General features: G+C 49.3%; 1 protein-coding gene across 1 annotated transcript in view; it reads left to right on the top strand.

Annotated features, from left to right (window-relative positions):
* SFRP1 (secreted frizzled related protein 1) overlaps positions 1–6,042 on the top strand; it is a 39,672-nt gene extending 33,630 nt beyond the window's left edge. The window contains exon 3 of the mRNA XM_057697251.1: positions 4,223–6,042. Coding sequence (XP_057553234.1) covers positions 4,223–4,545 — 323 coding nt within the window. The 3' untranslated portion in view covers positions 4,546–6,042. The remainder of the gene's footprint in view (positions 1–4,222) is intronic.
* The last annotated feature ends 9,233 nt before the right edge of the window (positions 6,043–15,275 follow it).

Raw genomic sequence — 15,275 nt, 5'->3', positions numbered from 1 at the left:
AAGGTTGTGGAGAAAGACACAGACTGCCCTCAACTGCAACCTTAACCTTTGGGTTTTCAAAGTTTCTGGTCTCTGAATTCCTTTTTTTTTTTAAATAAATTTATTTATTTATTTATTCATTCATTCATTTATTTATTTGTTGGCTGCTTTGGGTCTCTTGCTGCGCACGGGCTTTCTCTAGTTGTGGCGAGCGGGGGCTACTCTTCGTTGCGGTGCACGGACTTATTGCGGTGGCTTCTCTTGTTGCAGAGCACGGGCTCTAGGCTTGTGGGCGTCAGTAGTTGTGGCACGTGGGCTTAATAGTTGTGGATAGGAGGCCCTAGAGTACATGCTCAGTAGTTGCGGCACGCAGGCTTAGTAGCTGTGGTGCACGGGCTTAGTTGTTCTGCAGCACGTGGGATCTTCCTGGACCAGGGATCAAACCCATGTCCCCTGCATTGGCGGGTGGATTCTTAACCACTGCGCCACCAGGGAAGTCCCTGGTCTCTGAATTCTTGCTGGCAGTGACCAGCAAGGTGAGAGGCAGGAGTTATATTCTATTGCTGGAGGATGTTATGTTACTACTAAAAAACAAAGAAACACACACACACACCAAACAAGGGGTTTTGTTTGTTTGGTTTGTTTTAGCTCAGGGTCTGGCTGTCACAGGTAGCTGAGATCAAGGGCCTGAGGCAGTTGTATAATCATCGCCTGGCGGGAGACAGGCAGGAGAGGAGGCAGAGAAGGATGGGGACAGGGTGGGGGCCGTGCTCAGGTGTGCTTCAGCATCTGCCCGGAATTGCCCAGCCCCGGCCCTCTGGACGCTCAGCCGGCCAGGCCAGCAGGCAGACTGCACTGTACACTTTACACCTGGAAAATGCAGACTCCAGGAGCTCACAACCAGATTCTGTGGTCCCACAGTCTGAACCTAGGACCCAGGGCTCCGGGGGCAGCACCCCAGCTGTACATCCAGCTGCTGCCTCCTGGGGCCTCTCCTCCCTGCCCCCCCAGTGCCGTGTGCAATGCACACCCAGTCCGTGGGCGAACTCCCCGGGGGTTCGGAGTGTCCACACGGTGGAGGCTGGGTTGGGGGGGGGGGGGAAGTGGTGATCCGTCCCCGGCCCTGTCCCAGCAGCCCCTGGATGTGGTGTGGTAGGGGGTTGCACACATACCCACAGGCAGGGGAACCTCAGCCTGGGACGGCTAATCGCCTATCCAAACATTGCTGGTAATCTGCATCCCTAAAATAAACCCCTGAAAGATGGAAAGATGTCAGTAATTTCTGGCCACATGTGCCTGCTCCTTCCCTACTCTCCCCACCTCAAGAGAAGAAAGCGAGCCAAGTGGCAAGAGATGAAGAGCTAATGCAGAACACATTTCCATCACTGCTCTCCCCTCTCCCCGCTGGGCCCCCACCTATGTAAACGAAATTCCTTGACACGGTCATGGCAAAGGAACATTAATTTTTGATTTGAGTTGTGATTAAAAGCAACACAATCAAAAGAGGGAAATAGTTTCCACTGAAGCACTAGCATTTGAAACCCCGTCATGGTAGAGTAGGAACCAGCGTGGTCTTTGGGGTCAGGGGCGGGTTCCAGTCCCGAGTCTCTTCTTACCAAGTGTGGCCCCGTGTTGTCCCTCTTGTCTCTCCCGCCGGGTCCTTCTCCTTGACCGTCATCAGCGATCGCGATGGCTGCTGTGTGTTAAGTCAGGAGCCACGCAGGGAGCACCTTGTCCTGCGCTCGGCACATGGTGGGTTCTCCAAAAAAAATGATGACTCACTTCTCTGCAGAAAAGAGGGTGCCCGGTTGTCACTGGAAATGCATCCGTCCCCACGGGTGATGTCATCCATTGCTCCCACAGCAACGCTCAGATCCCAGCCTTAGACCCTGAGTCACGCGACACGTGGGGGCACTTCTTGGAGGGTGTCCTCACCGCCTCCCCTCCCTGCCGTCCCCGGCCGCCTTCCTTGGGTCAGTGGGTTCTTGCAGTGCTGAGGGCGGGCAGAGACGGAGCCCCGACCTGCCCGGGCCTGGGTGGGGAGTCTCCTTTGGCTCAAGCCCACGGAGAACTTTCTTGATGAGCGAGCTATACACTCACACAGGCGACGTCTTTTCCCAGGTGGCCCAGCAGGCACGAGGGTTAGAAGCCGGCGAGGGGTGCCGAGCCGGGGTGGGCCTATCGGGGCAGGTCTGGGTGGACGTCCCAGAGGGGTGGTCTCTGCGGATGCCCGTTCACTGCTCTCCCCCCTGCTGGTCGGGGCTAACCCTCTGCTGCTTGGGCCAGTCCCCAGACCTCTGCCACCCTTGGGAGTGAGGTCTTTCTTAAGGGCCTTCAGGGCCACGGGCCTAGGGTATTACATGGGGCTCCGTGGCTGCAGGGCTGGAACTCTTTCCGCAAGAAAAAGTGATGGGAGCGCATTTCATTTCCTGATTTTGACACATTCACTGAAGACGTATTCCTAGGAGTTCTCCCTCCTAATTCGTGGGGTGGCCGAGGGTGTGCTTTCTAACCAACAAAACGTTAAATGACAAAGCCTTCCCTAAGGCAGTGTTCCCTTTGCCAGAGTAGCCCGTTTCAACCAGGAGAAACTCTTAGCATTTCGTAAGTAGAGTCATTTTGAAATGTGGGTGACCCTGGGGAGAGAGCCTGAGCCCCTTTCCCCTATTTTCTTGGTCCATTTAATCAGCGCTCTAAGGGTTGGCTTCGTTATAAAGAATTTTGCAGTTCGGCCTGGACAGCACAGTGACTACAGGTGCACATTCAGTCCGTGGGCTTAAGCTTAGGATCAGTGACTCTGAGCAGGTAAACGTAACCCTTACGCCTCAGTTTTCTCGTCTGTTAAATGGGGGAAGTAATTGCGCCTTCCTCGCGGAGTTATTAGGTTTCACTGAGGAAGTGCGTGGAAAATACTCAGCACTTTTGCCAACACCCAGATGTTTTCCTAATCGTGTGCTACTGTTATGTAGCTCGGATTCAAGTCTTTCCTCATGGAGTGGGTGGAAGCTTTGAGTTATTAAAAAGAGAGGGCTTGGTAATTTGGAATTCAGAGGATGGACAAGTCATCTGGTGACCAGCATCTAGAAATGATTTCCAGCTCCTTTGGAACGAGCCCCAGCTGGCCAGGCTTTGAGGGGAGTTGATTGTTATAGGGACTCTGTGTTCGTGTTTCTGGTGCATTTCCAACGAATAGAACGCCTCCGTGCTAATTTATCCTCACCAGTTAACCCTGTGTAGCCAGCACTAGAGTGTGTGGGCCGCACACTGACCCTGAAACACTCTATGTAGACTCAGGCTCTGTAGAGACAGAGAGATCAGGAGGCAGAGTCGGCGGGAGGGCTGGCTTTCCCTCTCTGCAGGGAGCCATGCTGAGGATGGAAGAAGCCCAGGTACCACATGTTAGATTTGAGGAACCGCCACCTGGATTTATCCATCAGGCCCTCACCAGGACTTGCTGGGGTGGAGAGGTCAAAGTCGAGTTTGGTTCTTGGGTTTACAGGGTGGATAGGCTAGCCCACTAGTGGCGCCATCTAGTGGCTGATGAGTGGTGGGCAGCACGTCAATGGTACCTGCTGTCTGAACGCCTTGGAGGCACAGCGGCTGGAATCCTGGTTTCTCTGATGCCGAATTTGGATCTTGACGTTTGATGCAGTCAGTTTTCCCTTGCTGACTGTGCACACATAGGTTTTGTCTACCTTCTTTCCAGGACCCAACTGGCAAAGGATGTTAGGTCCTTTGGATGTTAAAAAAACTAAGCCAATAAATTTCTCCTTCAAAAAACCAAAACCAAAAAAACCCAAAAACCTCAGAGTAGGTTTTTTCTTTGAGTGCTGATGTCAGTAGCATTCAGTTATATGGATTTGATTAGATTAGGTGATCCTCTTCTTCTCTTAAAACATTGTATGAGAGTCTGAGTCCCAGAGTTTTAAAAAAGAGACACATGAATTGGTTTTGAACATTTATTTGAGACTCCCACGGCATCCTGTGGCAACCACTGGGATACTATCCAATTCCGCAGAACCAGCGGACAGTATCGGTACGTGAAGGCAGAATGAGACCTCGGTCCTTATCTAAAGAATAGACAGATAGAGCCTCCCTCTTTTAGGTGCTCTTTGCCTTTTATTCCTTCTGCTCTTCCGCCCCTAGGTGGGTTGTGGTTTCTGTTGAAAAGGCATGTTCTAAAACGCTCTCTCTCCCTTCTCTCCTCTTCCCCCCGCCCCTCCCCGGGCCTCCACCTCTCTAGCCCTGAGGATGAAAATCAAAGAAGTGAAAAAGGAAAATGGCGACAAGAAGATTGTCCCCAAGAAGAAGAAGCCCCTGAAGCTGGGGCCCATCAAGAAGAAGGAGCTGAAGAAGCTGGTCCTGTACCTGAAGAACGGGGCCGACTGCCCCTGCCACCAGCTGGACAACCTCAGCCACCACTTCCTCATCATGGGCCGCAAGGTGAAGAGCCAGTACCTGCTGACCGCCATTCACAAGTGGGACAAGAAAAACAAGGAATTCAAAAACTTCATGAAGAAGATGAAGAACCACGAATGTCCCACTTTCCAGTCGGTCTTCAAGTGATGCTCCCAGGGCGGGTTGGGGAGGGAGCCTGGGGTGGGGGGAGGGTGGGGGCTGAGCCGACACCCCCCGGGACCCGCGGCGGTTCACACCCCCTGCTCCTTCGAGGTGGAGGGCGTCGCACTCCAGTTGCTCTGCCCTTGGAGCACCCCCCCACCCCCTCCCTCCATCCCCAGCCTCCAGACCCCAATATAGCTGATATTTACAGCTGCGGGCCCAGGTGAGGAAACCATGTAGATTAGGAAGCTTCTGAAGACCTCCTGTGTGGAGCAGCACGCCCCCGGGGGAAGGGAGGTGCAGGACCATCCCATCCAGAGACGCAGTCACTACCAAGGAAAACGCTGGCTGTAAAGAAAGCACGTGAGAGGCGGCAGCAAACGTTAGGTTCTGCCTCTCTCTTTGTGTCACGACAGATTGCTTATGGATCTATCAGCTAATCTACACCTTTGGAGCTAGAAAGTTCTAACTGTTGGCAAGATGCGTGGCTGTCAGTTCTAGAGGAGTTTCTCTTTCTGTCCCTTGTGGACAGAAACAGACACACACCCCGCTCCCCACCGAAGATCCGTTCCAGAGAGTGACAGGTGTGGGAGGAGCTTGAGACGTAGGGAGAAGAAAGGGAGGGATCTGCGTGGCTTGGTCGAGTGTCTGTCTTTGATAGGAACCAGCCAGTCTCAGATGCCCTGGAGGTGGTGACCAGCAGCCTCAGGTTTGATCTCACCTCCTGACACGTGGAGGGCAGCAGGGGCCTGCCTTGGGGTGACGGGGGTGATGATTTGTAGACCGAGAAGGCAATGGTTAGGGGTTTTCAAAAAACAGAGTTAAAGGAGAAAAACAGAAATAACTTCAGTCCAGCAAATTGCTAATCTAGGGTGAATTGTCATTGGATGAAGTGCTCAGTGTTCTAATTCCCTTGTTTGGTCACTTCACATTGTTTTAAAGCAACCAACAAACCCACTTATTTTTCAAGAGTGTTTAAAAAAAAGTCTCCATTGAGCATTTGAAAAGGTGTGGTAAGACCGGGGTCTCTTGGTGCTTTTCAGGCAACTTTTGCAGCTGAGCGGCCGTCTCTCTGGGCGTTTCCTGTGGGAGGTGGTTTCTCCTGGGAGTGTAGCTGTGGGAGGTTCTGACCCCAGCACAACGCTAATCAGAACTCACAGGACATCCCATTTCTGTCTTTCCGGTGAAGAAATGGAGTTCTTTGAACCCCATTGCCTAGAGGTCAGAGAAATTCAGAAGAGCCTGCCTGCCTGTCCTCCTGCACTTAAAAAATGTTGTGTTTTTTTGTTGTTGTTTTTTTTTCATTTCTGCAGAGGGAAAGTTAAGCTACCAGGGTCCCCATCCAAGGAGGGCATTTAAAAGGCAAAGCATCTGCGGATTTCCCCCAGGGGCCCTAAGATAATTCGCAACGCCATTGTGTTTAATAAGTGATGTACGTAAACCCATTCACGGAAGCAACTTGACTCCTCTTGTTCAGTGTATAGGAAGTAATCCCCCCCCCCCCCAAATTAATGTTAATTTCTCCCTCAAGCCTGATTCTTAATTCTCGGTAACACCTCAAGGACTTTAGTGACTCTCCCTCTGGGTGAATGTTTCTACCCAATCTGATGCCGCAGTGGGGCCGGAAGTCATCACCCCATGGCCTCTGCCTGACACAGAAGCAGGGCAAGATTCTGTTAACTTCCCAAGACTCCAGTCTGAAAACCAACCTGCCAGTTTCGTTACCTACCTGAGGGTTATCCCGATCTAATGAACCCCTGACAATTAGTGACCCATCGTTTTATACATTTTTGGGGGGGTTCTCTGACCTTTAATCATAAAGTGTTGGGGATCTTACGTGATTTGCCTGTAATTTTGGATGATTTTTAAAAAATGTGTATATATATTAGTTAATTAGAAATATTCTACTTTCCTACTGTCAACTGAAATTTGGAGCAATTTCATGAACGTGTGGATCTGGGTCTTAGTTTGGGTTGATTAACTCAAAAGTTCAGTGCTCATGTGTATCTGCTTGTTTGGACAGCGCGGGTCAGGCAACAAGGCCTCTGTCCAGAGTGGGGGCCTTGGGAGAGACGTCGTGTGGCGCATTGCAGTTGCCGCAGAAAGGTTATAAAAGGATAGGTGGACCCTCTAAATGGGAGTTCTCAGATAGGAAGCAGGGTTCTCAGAGAGAATTCCAAATAAATTGGCAATGTGAATTGCAACTGCAGATTTGACTCCAGCCAGAGTCCCGGGACTGAGTCTCACTGTGGAGTTGGGACAGCCTTGACTATCACGGGGCAGCCTTGACTATCACGCAACAGCCATCGCAGGGCAAAGGGGGGCTCTGGGTCCAAAGCTGCATGTGATCACAGATCTTTGTTTTCCTCAACAAAGGATGTGACAAAACTGATGTGCGGACTCTGGCTTGCTCACGCTTTCCAAAAGAGTCTGTATGTGATTTGGTCATTATTGCTCGTGCAAAGGTCATATTTGTGAGGTTTTAAAATAAGCATTCTACGTGGAATGCAGTGAGGTCATGGGCAGGACGCAGCTAAATCTTTGAAGAATATTAGTACTTATCTTAGGAGACAGAAAGTGAGGTGAGAATTCCACGAAGGCTTTATTTTTAGAGCCTCCTATGTCATACTTGGCTTTGGGTGCCGGTGAACTAGCACCGAGGGCTCCCGAAGGCATCTGGATCTGGGAATTACAGAAACTCCATTGCTCAAACCTAGAATCCGTCTTTCTCATCAGACTCCAGGTAACTAGTTGCTTGGCTCTCACCCCGTGGATGTGTTGGGCTCAGATGTTCTGTTTTAGAAGAGACTCCCCTGGAATAACGTACTGGCCCTCCTGACCTGTCACCAGCAGATACACAGGACACAGACACGATTCCTGTTTTCCCTAGTTCCTCCATGTAGCACTCCTCTTATAGAGTCTAAATCTCTTATAAAAGCTTTGAATACTGTGAAAATGTTTTACATTCCATTTCATTTGTGTGTTGTTTTTTTAAACTGCATTTTACCAGATGTTTTGATGTTATCACTTAATAGTAATTTTCCCGTATGTGTTCATTTTATTTTCATGCTTTTCCTGCCATGTATCAATATTCACTTGACTAAAATCACTCAATTAATCAATGGTAGTGTGCATGGTGACTTTCTCCCCCCAGGGATACACCATTCACCCTCCCCCCCCTGCACACATACCCCCTCTTGATTTTTTTCAATGACATTTTCGGGTCCCAGTTTAACAGCTCTGAAATGGCAATGGGGCATGGTGGGCCAGGGGAGTACCTGGGGTGCCCTGCAGGCACCCTCACTCCATCCCACGTACACCACCTGCTCCCGTGAATCACTTCCAGAAGTTTCTCCTGGCTGTGTGTTTCAGATCAGAGAGAAGGTTAAATACTTGCTCTCCAAGACTGTGTTTTTCAATCTTGCCTGTGTTTCTTTTCCATGTTTTTTGGTTTCAGATGATCTTTCATCTGAAAACCCTTTGGTATCTGGAGTCTCAGACCCCCATGAGCCTTTGGGGCGACCACGTCTGCCCCTTTAATTTATAGACGGGAAGCAAAGATGTGAGATGGCTGGGGTTTCCCGAGAGGTGTGGGGCTCCCAGGTCACCGGCATCGCTGGAACCAGAACCCAGGGCTCTCAAATCCCAGTCCTGTGGGAACAAGGTCTGAGTTACAGTTGAGCCTCCCTCCGGACCCAGACTGTGCCACTTGGCGAGCTCAAGCTGTCTCATAAGAGGCTATGGGCTTCTTGCCTAAGGAATTCTTCGGTGAGACTTTTAATTCCATAAGTAACGATAGTGACCACTTCAGTTCATATCTTTCCCCGATTAACAAGGCACTTCCAAACCTCAGACAACTGGCAGTTTTACCCAGAAGTGAGCAAATACTCCCAAGTGGCCCCAGACCGCACTTAAACTCAGAGACACCATTTTTAAAACACGGTGTGAGGACTTCTAAAAATTCCACTAAGGTGTGTTCTGATATCAGAAGGCTTTCCCATGCTAGGGTGCTCATACCTGGTATGCCAGCCCAGCCAAGGAAAATACTGGCATTTCCTTTTCATTCCACTGGTTAACAAGGAAAATCTCTTTCAGGCTGGGTGTGGATGTCATTGTCACCCCATGGAACCCTACCACCACGACCAATACCAATACCTTCTCATTGCTCTTTTGCATTCTAAAAAATTAAATCACCAAAAAGATGATGAAATGTGTTCAAAGGCATCATGGCTTCAGCAGCTGGTCACCCTGGAGCTTGGGGTGTCCAAGCGAGGGGACTCCTGGAGCCTGTGCCTAGGAGATGCTGGCGGCCCGAGAACAGCATCCTTTTCCTGAGGCTCTACAAGTCCTCACACGTCTTGAGGGAATTGTACAGGTGCTAACAATTCACTTTCTCTCCCAAGGAAGCGAAATCTGTACCAACCACCCAATAGTACTCAGAGGAAATGGGAAGACTCATTCTTAAATTTTTGCACGTGTGACCGAGGGACGCTTACTAACGTGCAGTCTGCCTTTCACTCATAGCGATTTACATTTGGGAGGTTTGCCGTGGGGCTCTAGAATCTCAACTTTGCGCTAGTGCTCTAGGTCTTCCAGGTGACAGATGTCCAGTGGATTTTACTTTGTGTAACATCCTAGTGGAACTTAAGTGGCTTGGGGATGAGAAGCAGGAGATTATTTTGGTATCTCCTTTCGCTACTTAGACGCTTCATATTGCTGTAGCCCTTTCTGAAGTGCTGTGAGTTTTTCTTCCTAGGTATTAATAGAGGTAAGTTAGATACACGAGGGAGGGGTTAACCCTAACTCTTTCCTACACTGCAGGGTGCATCCGGCTCTCCAAGGGGTGCTTCTCAAACTCTAATATGCATATAAGTCACCTAGAGACCTAGTTAAAATGCAGGTTCTGATTGGATAGATCTGAGGTTGGGTTGGAGTTCTGCATTTCTGATTGGCTCCCGGGTGAGGGGCGGGGCTGACGTTGCCGGTCCTCGGAGGCTCTAAGGGACACGTAGAAGGGCAGCCCGCCACCAGTGTCCCGGCTCCCTGTGGTAATAATGCCACCTCTGGGTACCCACGCAGCACCTATCTCTTCGGCACTCAAAATATTAACCATGCTTTGGGGTGGAAAAAAAAATCAAACTGTGGGAGAGTCGCAGTTAGAAACCCAAAGCTGGGGGCCCCTCCTGTCCATCCACTCATCAGCGTTCACCTTTGTCCTAGCTCTCCACGATTGACTCTTTTCCCCCAGACTCCTTTCCCCTTTTTTCCCTATCTCAGCAGACAGCCATCCAGCCTCTGCCCTTTACCGACCTACCCCTGACCTCCAACCCTGCCCTGGCCCCGCCCACTGTGTGGGGGGGGGAAGTTTAGAGTTCACCTCCAGATGGTGTTACCCTCCACCGCCAAACAAAATCAGAATTTGACAACAGAACGGGGACTTTTCATGTTGCGATGCTCACATCTGGGCAGCTTCAAGCTCAGGTTATGGGAGAGGCCACGAAAAGAGGGTTGGAGGCATGAAGTATTTAGAGGCGAAATCCCACCTCTTTGATAAATTGAGGACAGCCTGCCGAGCAGGGCTGATTTACTGGGGGAACAGGCATGAGGAATTTCTGTCAGCGAAGGCCGAGGAAGGCTGCTCTTTGTAGGTTTGGAGAAGATGGGTACCAGAACAAGCTCCAAATAGGCGTCGAGAGCGCCTGTGTCTTTATACATCTGTGGACTATTTAGATAAGTGGGGGCTGTACTTAATCACGGAGAGAGTTGTTTGCTTAAATAAAGGGAAAGTTGCATGTGTGTGTTTAAGGAGAAAAAGAGGAAGTGGGAGGTAGGAGAAAGGACCCAGCAATTTTTCCACAGCTGAAACCCCACCACGTGGTTTTAATTAGGATGACCTTCCCATCACCTGAGTGCCAGAGTTGGTGGATGTGGCAGGAGCAAAGGATTCAGAATTCTCATGGTCCTGTCCTCCGCATGCCAGCTAAGCTCCTCTGTAGGCATCTGTGCGATGCTTGCATGGTTTTACTCTCTCTCTTCCCTGGATTTCCTGAGTCCTGGGCCCTGAGACTGCACTTTCCAGGTGCCTGTCCATCGGCTAGCCAGGTGGCATCCTGGGCTAGAGCTGCTCTGAGATTCCTTGGATGTCAGGACATAGAGATAAATAAAGCCATCAAACTCCAGAACTGCACATTAGGTTTACTTTCAAAAAATAAAGAAAAGAGAGAGAGAGAATTAGAAAGAAAAGAGGAGACCCTGCTGAAATGTTTTGTACACAATCCCACCTCGGTTGCACTTTTTAATAATTCACACCAGCCATCACCGTTACTATGTGTACCTGGGAATGGATTGGGGGTGGGAGATGGTTTAAGGGCCTTGGTTTCCATTTTTGCTGCTGAGTCCTCTGGAGGGTTTGTGCAGATCTGGGTCATTTTGCCTCTTTGCCTAGAAGATTCAGCCCATCATCTGAAGGAATAAAGGCATCACATGCCAAAACCCAAGTGCGTGTTTCACCATGTGGCCCAGAGACAGCCAGGGTGGGTTCCACAGAATTAACTGGATTCCTTGGGGGTCAGCACTCCCTCCCAAGGCTGGCAGCTGAGGCCACTGGGAATCCAAAGCTGGCTGTCTGTCCTGGCTGTTTACTCAGCGACTTCTAGCAGCAGTATGTCTCCTCTGGCATGGCAAATCAGGCTTGAGGGAGGCCCCAAGGCCGCTGCAGAGAAGGAAGAGGAGGAGGAAGAGGCAGCTTGGAGCTGGCTAGAGGAAAATTGAACCCCAGTCTGTAAACTGGAATTAATGTCAGCAGGAAGCCTTCCTAGCTCTGCCCCTGCCTTGCCAAAGACCGCCATGTGTAAACTCTCCGTGCCCTCTCCTAATTCTCTCTAGCTGACTCCTTACTTTTGGATGCCTCCTGTCTGCAGGCTGTTGAAGATGTGGAGACTGGAGAGGGGTGATGAAGGCATCCCACGATGGAGACTAAGTAGGGACAGTTAAGACAGACAGCAGGACCCAGAGACTTGCTTTTATTTCCACTTAATGAGCTGGAAGGAAAGAACTCGCCTTTAAAACCAACCCTAGGAACCAGCTTGACTATGCTGTGAATCTTGATGGAAAAAAGGAGAGTGGTGTCCTCAGTCAGGCTCCTAGCAAAATGTTTGCATCCTAGACCCTCCTTGCTGTGATCCAACCGGCAGACCTGAGCCAGAGAGCCCTGCTCTGCACTGGGGACCACTCTTCTCCCGGTCTGAACGCTCCGCATCAGGGCTCCACTGAACCTACAGCAGGTCCAGAGAAAATCCTCCCCTCTCTTCTGACTCTGTATTTCCTCCCCGCCTGGTGGATGGAAATGTGTTTGTTCAGGAGAAGCAGTTTCAACTGCAGGGCAAAGAGATGCAGCTTTGAATCAAGTCAAATGAAATTCATGTGTTTCCAAAGCCCGCCCCCGCCCCCCCTTCCCAAGTCACACATGTGCCCGAGGAGGGTCACAGCTCCGCCCCAGAAGGATGGTTTTTTCAAAGTGCAAACAGCTCTGGGTCTCCATTGGCTGCTATCGTTTTTACAATCGCTGTTCTGTGTTGGGATGATTGCGAGTGGCGTTGGGAATGTTTGTTCTCGTGTAACTGCTTGTTTCCTACTGAAATTTCCATGTCAGACCCTTTCACTCTTCTCATTATCGCTGGCCTCCTACTCTGCCTGCCTGCCTACCGGGGAGGCCATCACAGCGCTTTTGGTATTGTCGGTATTAATTATGAAGCTGGGTGTCCCCCCCACCCCCCCCCACCCCACACCAGGCAGGCTGTCAGGCAGCTGTCACCCACCAGCACAGGAATTCCAGGCTGTGAGCTCCTGCTGTGTCCTGACCAGCTGGGGTCTCCGGTGTTGGGCCACACCTGGGGACAAGGCGGATGTGCCAAGGGCCTGGCCTGCCTCCTGATTTGGGATTAGGCTAAATGCACCGCCACCAGGTATTTCAGAGGAATGTGACCCCTGTGCTCCTTTCTGTGTGCTCAACTCATTAAAATGTGGATTTACAAGGGATGGGTGATATCCAAACAAAGCTCAGGGCCTCTATTCCTAGCCAGCCTATTTTTTTTCCCCCTTATGACTTTTCGTGAGGAGGATAGGTGGGAAGAAGGAATCAAAGATCTTGACTTTGAACTGGGAAGTGACGTTCTGTCAGGAATGAAACCTGACCCAAGGGCAAGGAATGCCGACCTTTGGAATCAACCAATGCTAGTGGACAAGCCGGGCATTTCTAGACCTGATCAGAACACCTGGACTTGCTCATGGCCCAGTAACTGTCCAGGCAGCATAAAGTATTTGAACTTGACCTGTGCTGGAAACAGGACAGAGTCCATGAGAAGACAGGCCAGTGTCTATTCACTGGAATAAATGCTTATCCACATGAGTGCTCGGAATTCCAGGATGAACACTTCATACTTTTCTTCACCTGACATTCACACAGCGACCACCTCCCAACTCTTCCAGGAATTTAGGGTGCATTTTCTTATGGGTTACACATAAAGCCTGTTTGGAATGGGGCAAAAGGATGATGACTTATTATAAATTTAGCCAATGGAGAGGGTGTGGAGAAAAGGGAACCCTCCTACACTGTTGGTGGGAATGTCAATTGGTGCAGCCACTATGGACAACTGTATGGAGGTTCCTTAAAAAACTAAAAATAGAGTTACCATATGATCTGGCAATTGAACTCCTGGGCATATTTCTGGAGAAAACTAATTTGAAAAGATGCATGCACCTCAATATTCATAGCAGCACTATTTACTATAGCCAAGGCGTGGAAGCAACTTAAATGTCCATTGACAGATGAATGGATAAAGAAGATGGGGTATTATATATATATATTGCTCAGCCATGAAAAAGAATAAAATTATGCCATTTGCAGCAACAGAGATGGACCTAGAGATTATCATACTAAGTGAAGTAAGTCAGACAAAGACAAATATGAATGATATCACTTATTTGTGGAATCTAAAATATGATACAAACGAACTTATTTACAAAACAGAAACAGACTCAGACATAGAAAACAAACTTATGGTTATCAAAGGGGAAGGTAGGGAGGGCTAAATTAGAAGTATGGGATTAGCAGATACACACTACTATATATAAAAGCAATAAACAACAAAGTCCTACTGTATTCAATATCCTGTAACAAACCATAATGGAATATATGTACATAAAACTGACTCCCTTTGCCGTACAGCAGAAACTAACACAACGTTGTAAATCCACTATACTTCAGTAAAAAGTTCAGCCAGGAGTGCCTTCTTGGGCCCCCCCAAATTTCTTTAGGAAACTATGGGTTTTCATCCTTTTTCATTTCTTTCAGCAGAGGGACTTAAATATATTCACCCCTGAACTGGCGTGTGGAGAACACATCTCTTTTCAGGGTGTGGATGTGTATGGATGGTGTGTGTGTGAGTGTCAGAGCGTGCAGGAGTTGATGCTGGGATGTGTGTGCTCGTGTTGGTGTTGGTGTCTGTGTGTGCAACGTGGCTCTGCTCCCAGGCCCCGGGGAGTTCCCCTTCTTGCAGGCCCCTCTTCTACAAGCACCCACCTGATGTATAGCGGAGTGTTAAGTTGTGTGTTGACAGGTCTCTCTCACATGGGTCACTCCTGTTCCTGGGATGTCTTGTAATCCCTTCAACCTATTTGTAGACATGTGAGGTCTAATGCTAGTGTAACATACATTATACCATACATTACACATTGTAATACGTTATATCTGTATTATACTCGAATGATACTAGTTCTGGGTCACCCCCTCCACTGCATTGCCCTCAGCACACGGCCTGTACGTGGGTAACTTGTACACACGGGTCACTTGTCTTGATGGTTAAGGAACAAGAGGGGTGGGTGGAAACAGCTGGACGTCCGAATCTGCAGATGGGGGTGTATGTGGGGCCTCCCAGGAGAGAGGAAAGTTACTGGAAGGGTGGAGAGCGTGGGCGGCATTCCAAAAGCTTTGCTGTCCCTGCCCGGGAGCCCTTCCTCAGCTCCCATGCCACCACTGGGTTGAAGGTGTCTTCAATTAAATTAGCTTTGTTTTTTCCATTATGAGAGGAAAGTGGTGAATTCATGCCAGTAGATTGGAATGTATTAAAGGTTGGTCTGGCTTCACAGAATGTGTCCATCAGCTGCTGACATACCAAGGAAATTAGGGGAGAGCTACCTTTCCAGTATTTCTTTGGCAGAGGACCCAGCAACTGACACCGATCAGAGTTAGGACTTGTAAAGCACAGAGCCAGGACCTGGATGCCAAACAATGTCTTCTCAGACGCTTTCAGCTCCTTATCTTTCAGAGCAGTTAAATGTTCGCATTTGGCTCACTCGCCAGGGGACATTTTATTGATTTTTAGGATGTTCCCATCTGATGCAAGTATGAAGATATGAACTGGCCAGAAAACCTGGGACATTTTCTCCTAAATAAATGGCTCATTTTGAATCTTGTATGTGAAGTTAATTCTTCAAGATTCCTTGCTGTATGACTGGAAAATACGTACCCAGAAGCCAGGGAAAAAAACACCCCAGCATGGAAACAAAACCCAACCAGCAACAAGAAAACAAAGAAGCCCAAAATCAAACCCCTAAGTTTAGCGTAGGTCTGGAAAAAAAATTTTTCTTATAACCTCATACAAACTCCAACTCAGAAAGTAACAGCGAGGGAAGGCTAGCTCCTGTCCTGGTCCATACCTTCACGTTGTGGTCACTCT

This window comes from Hippopotamus amphibius, chromosome 10 (genome assembly GCF_030028045.1).
Source record: "Hippopotamus amphibius kiboko isolate mHipAmp2 chromosome 10, mHipAmp2.hap2, whole genome shotgun sequence".
NCBI lineage: Eukaryota > Metazoa > Chordata > Mammalia > Artiodactyla > Hippopotamidae > Hippopotamus > Hippopotamus amphibius.
Note: the sequence above shows the minus strand (reverse complement) of the source record. Positions and strands in the feature narration are given on the sequence as shown.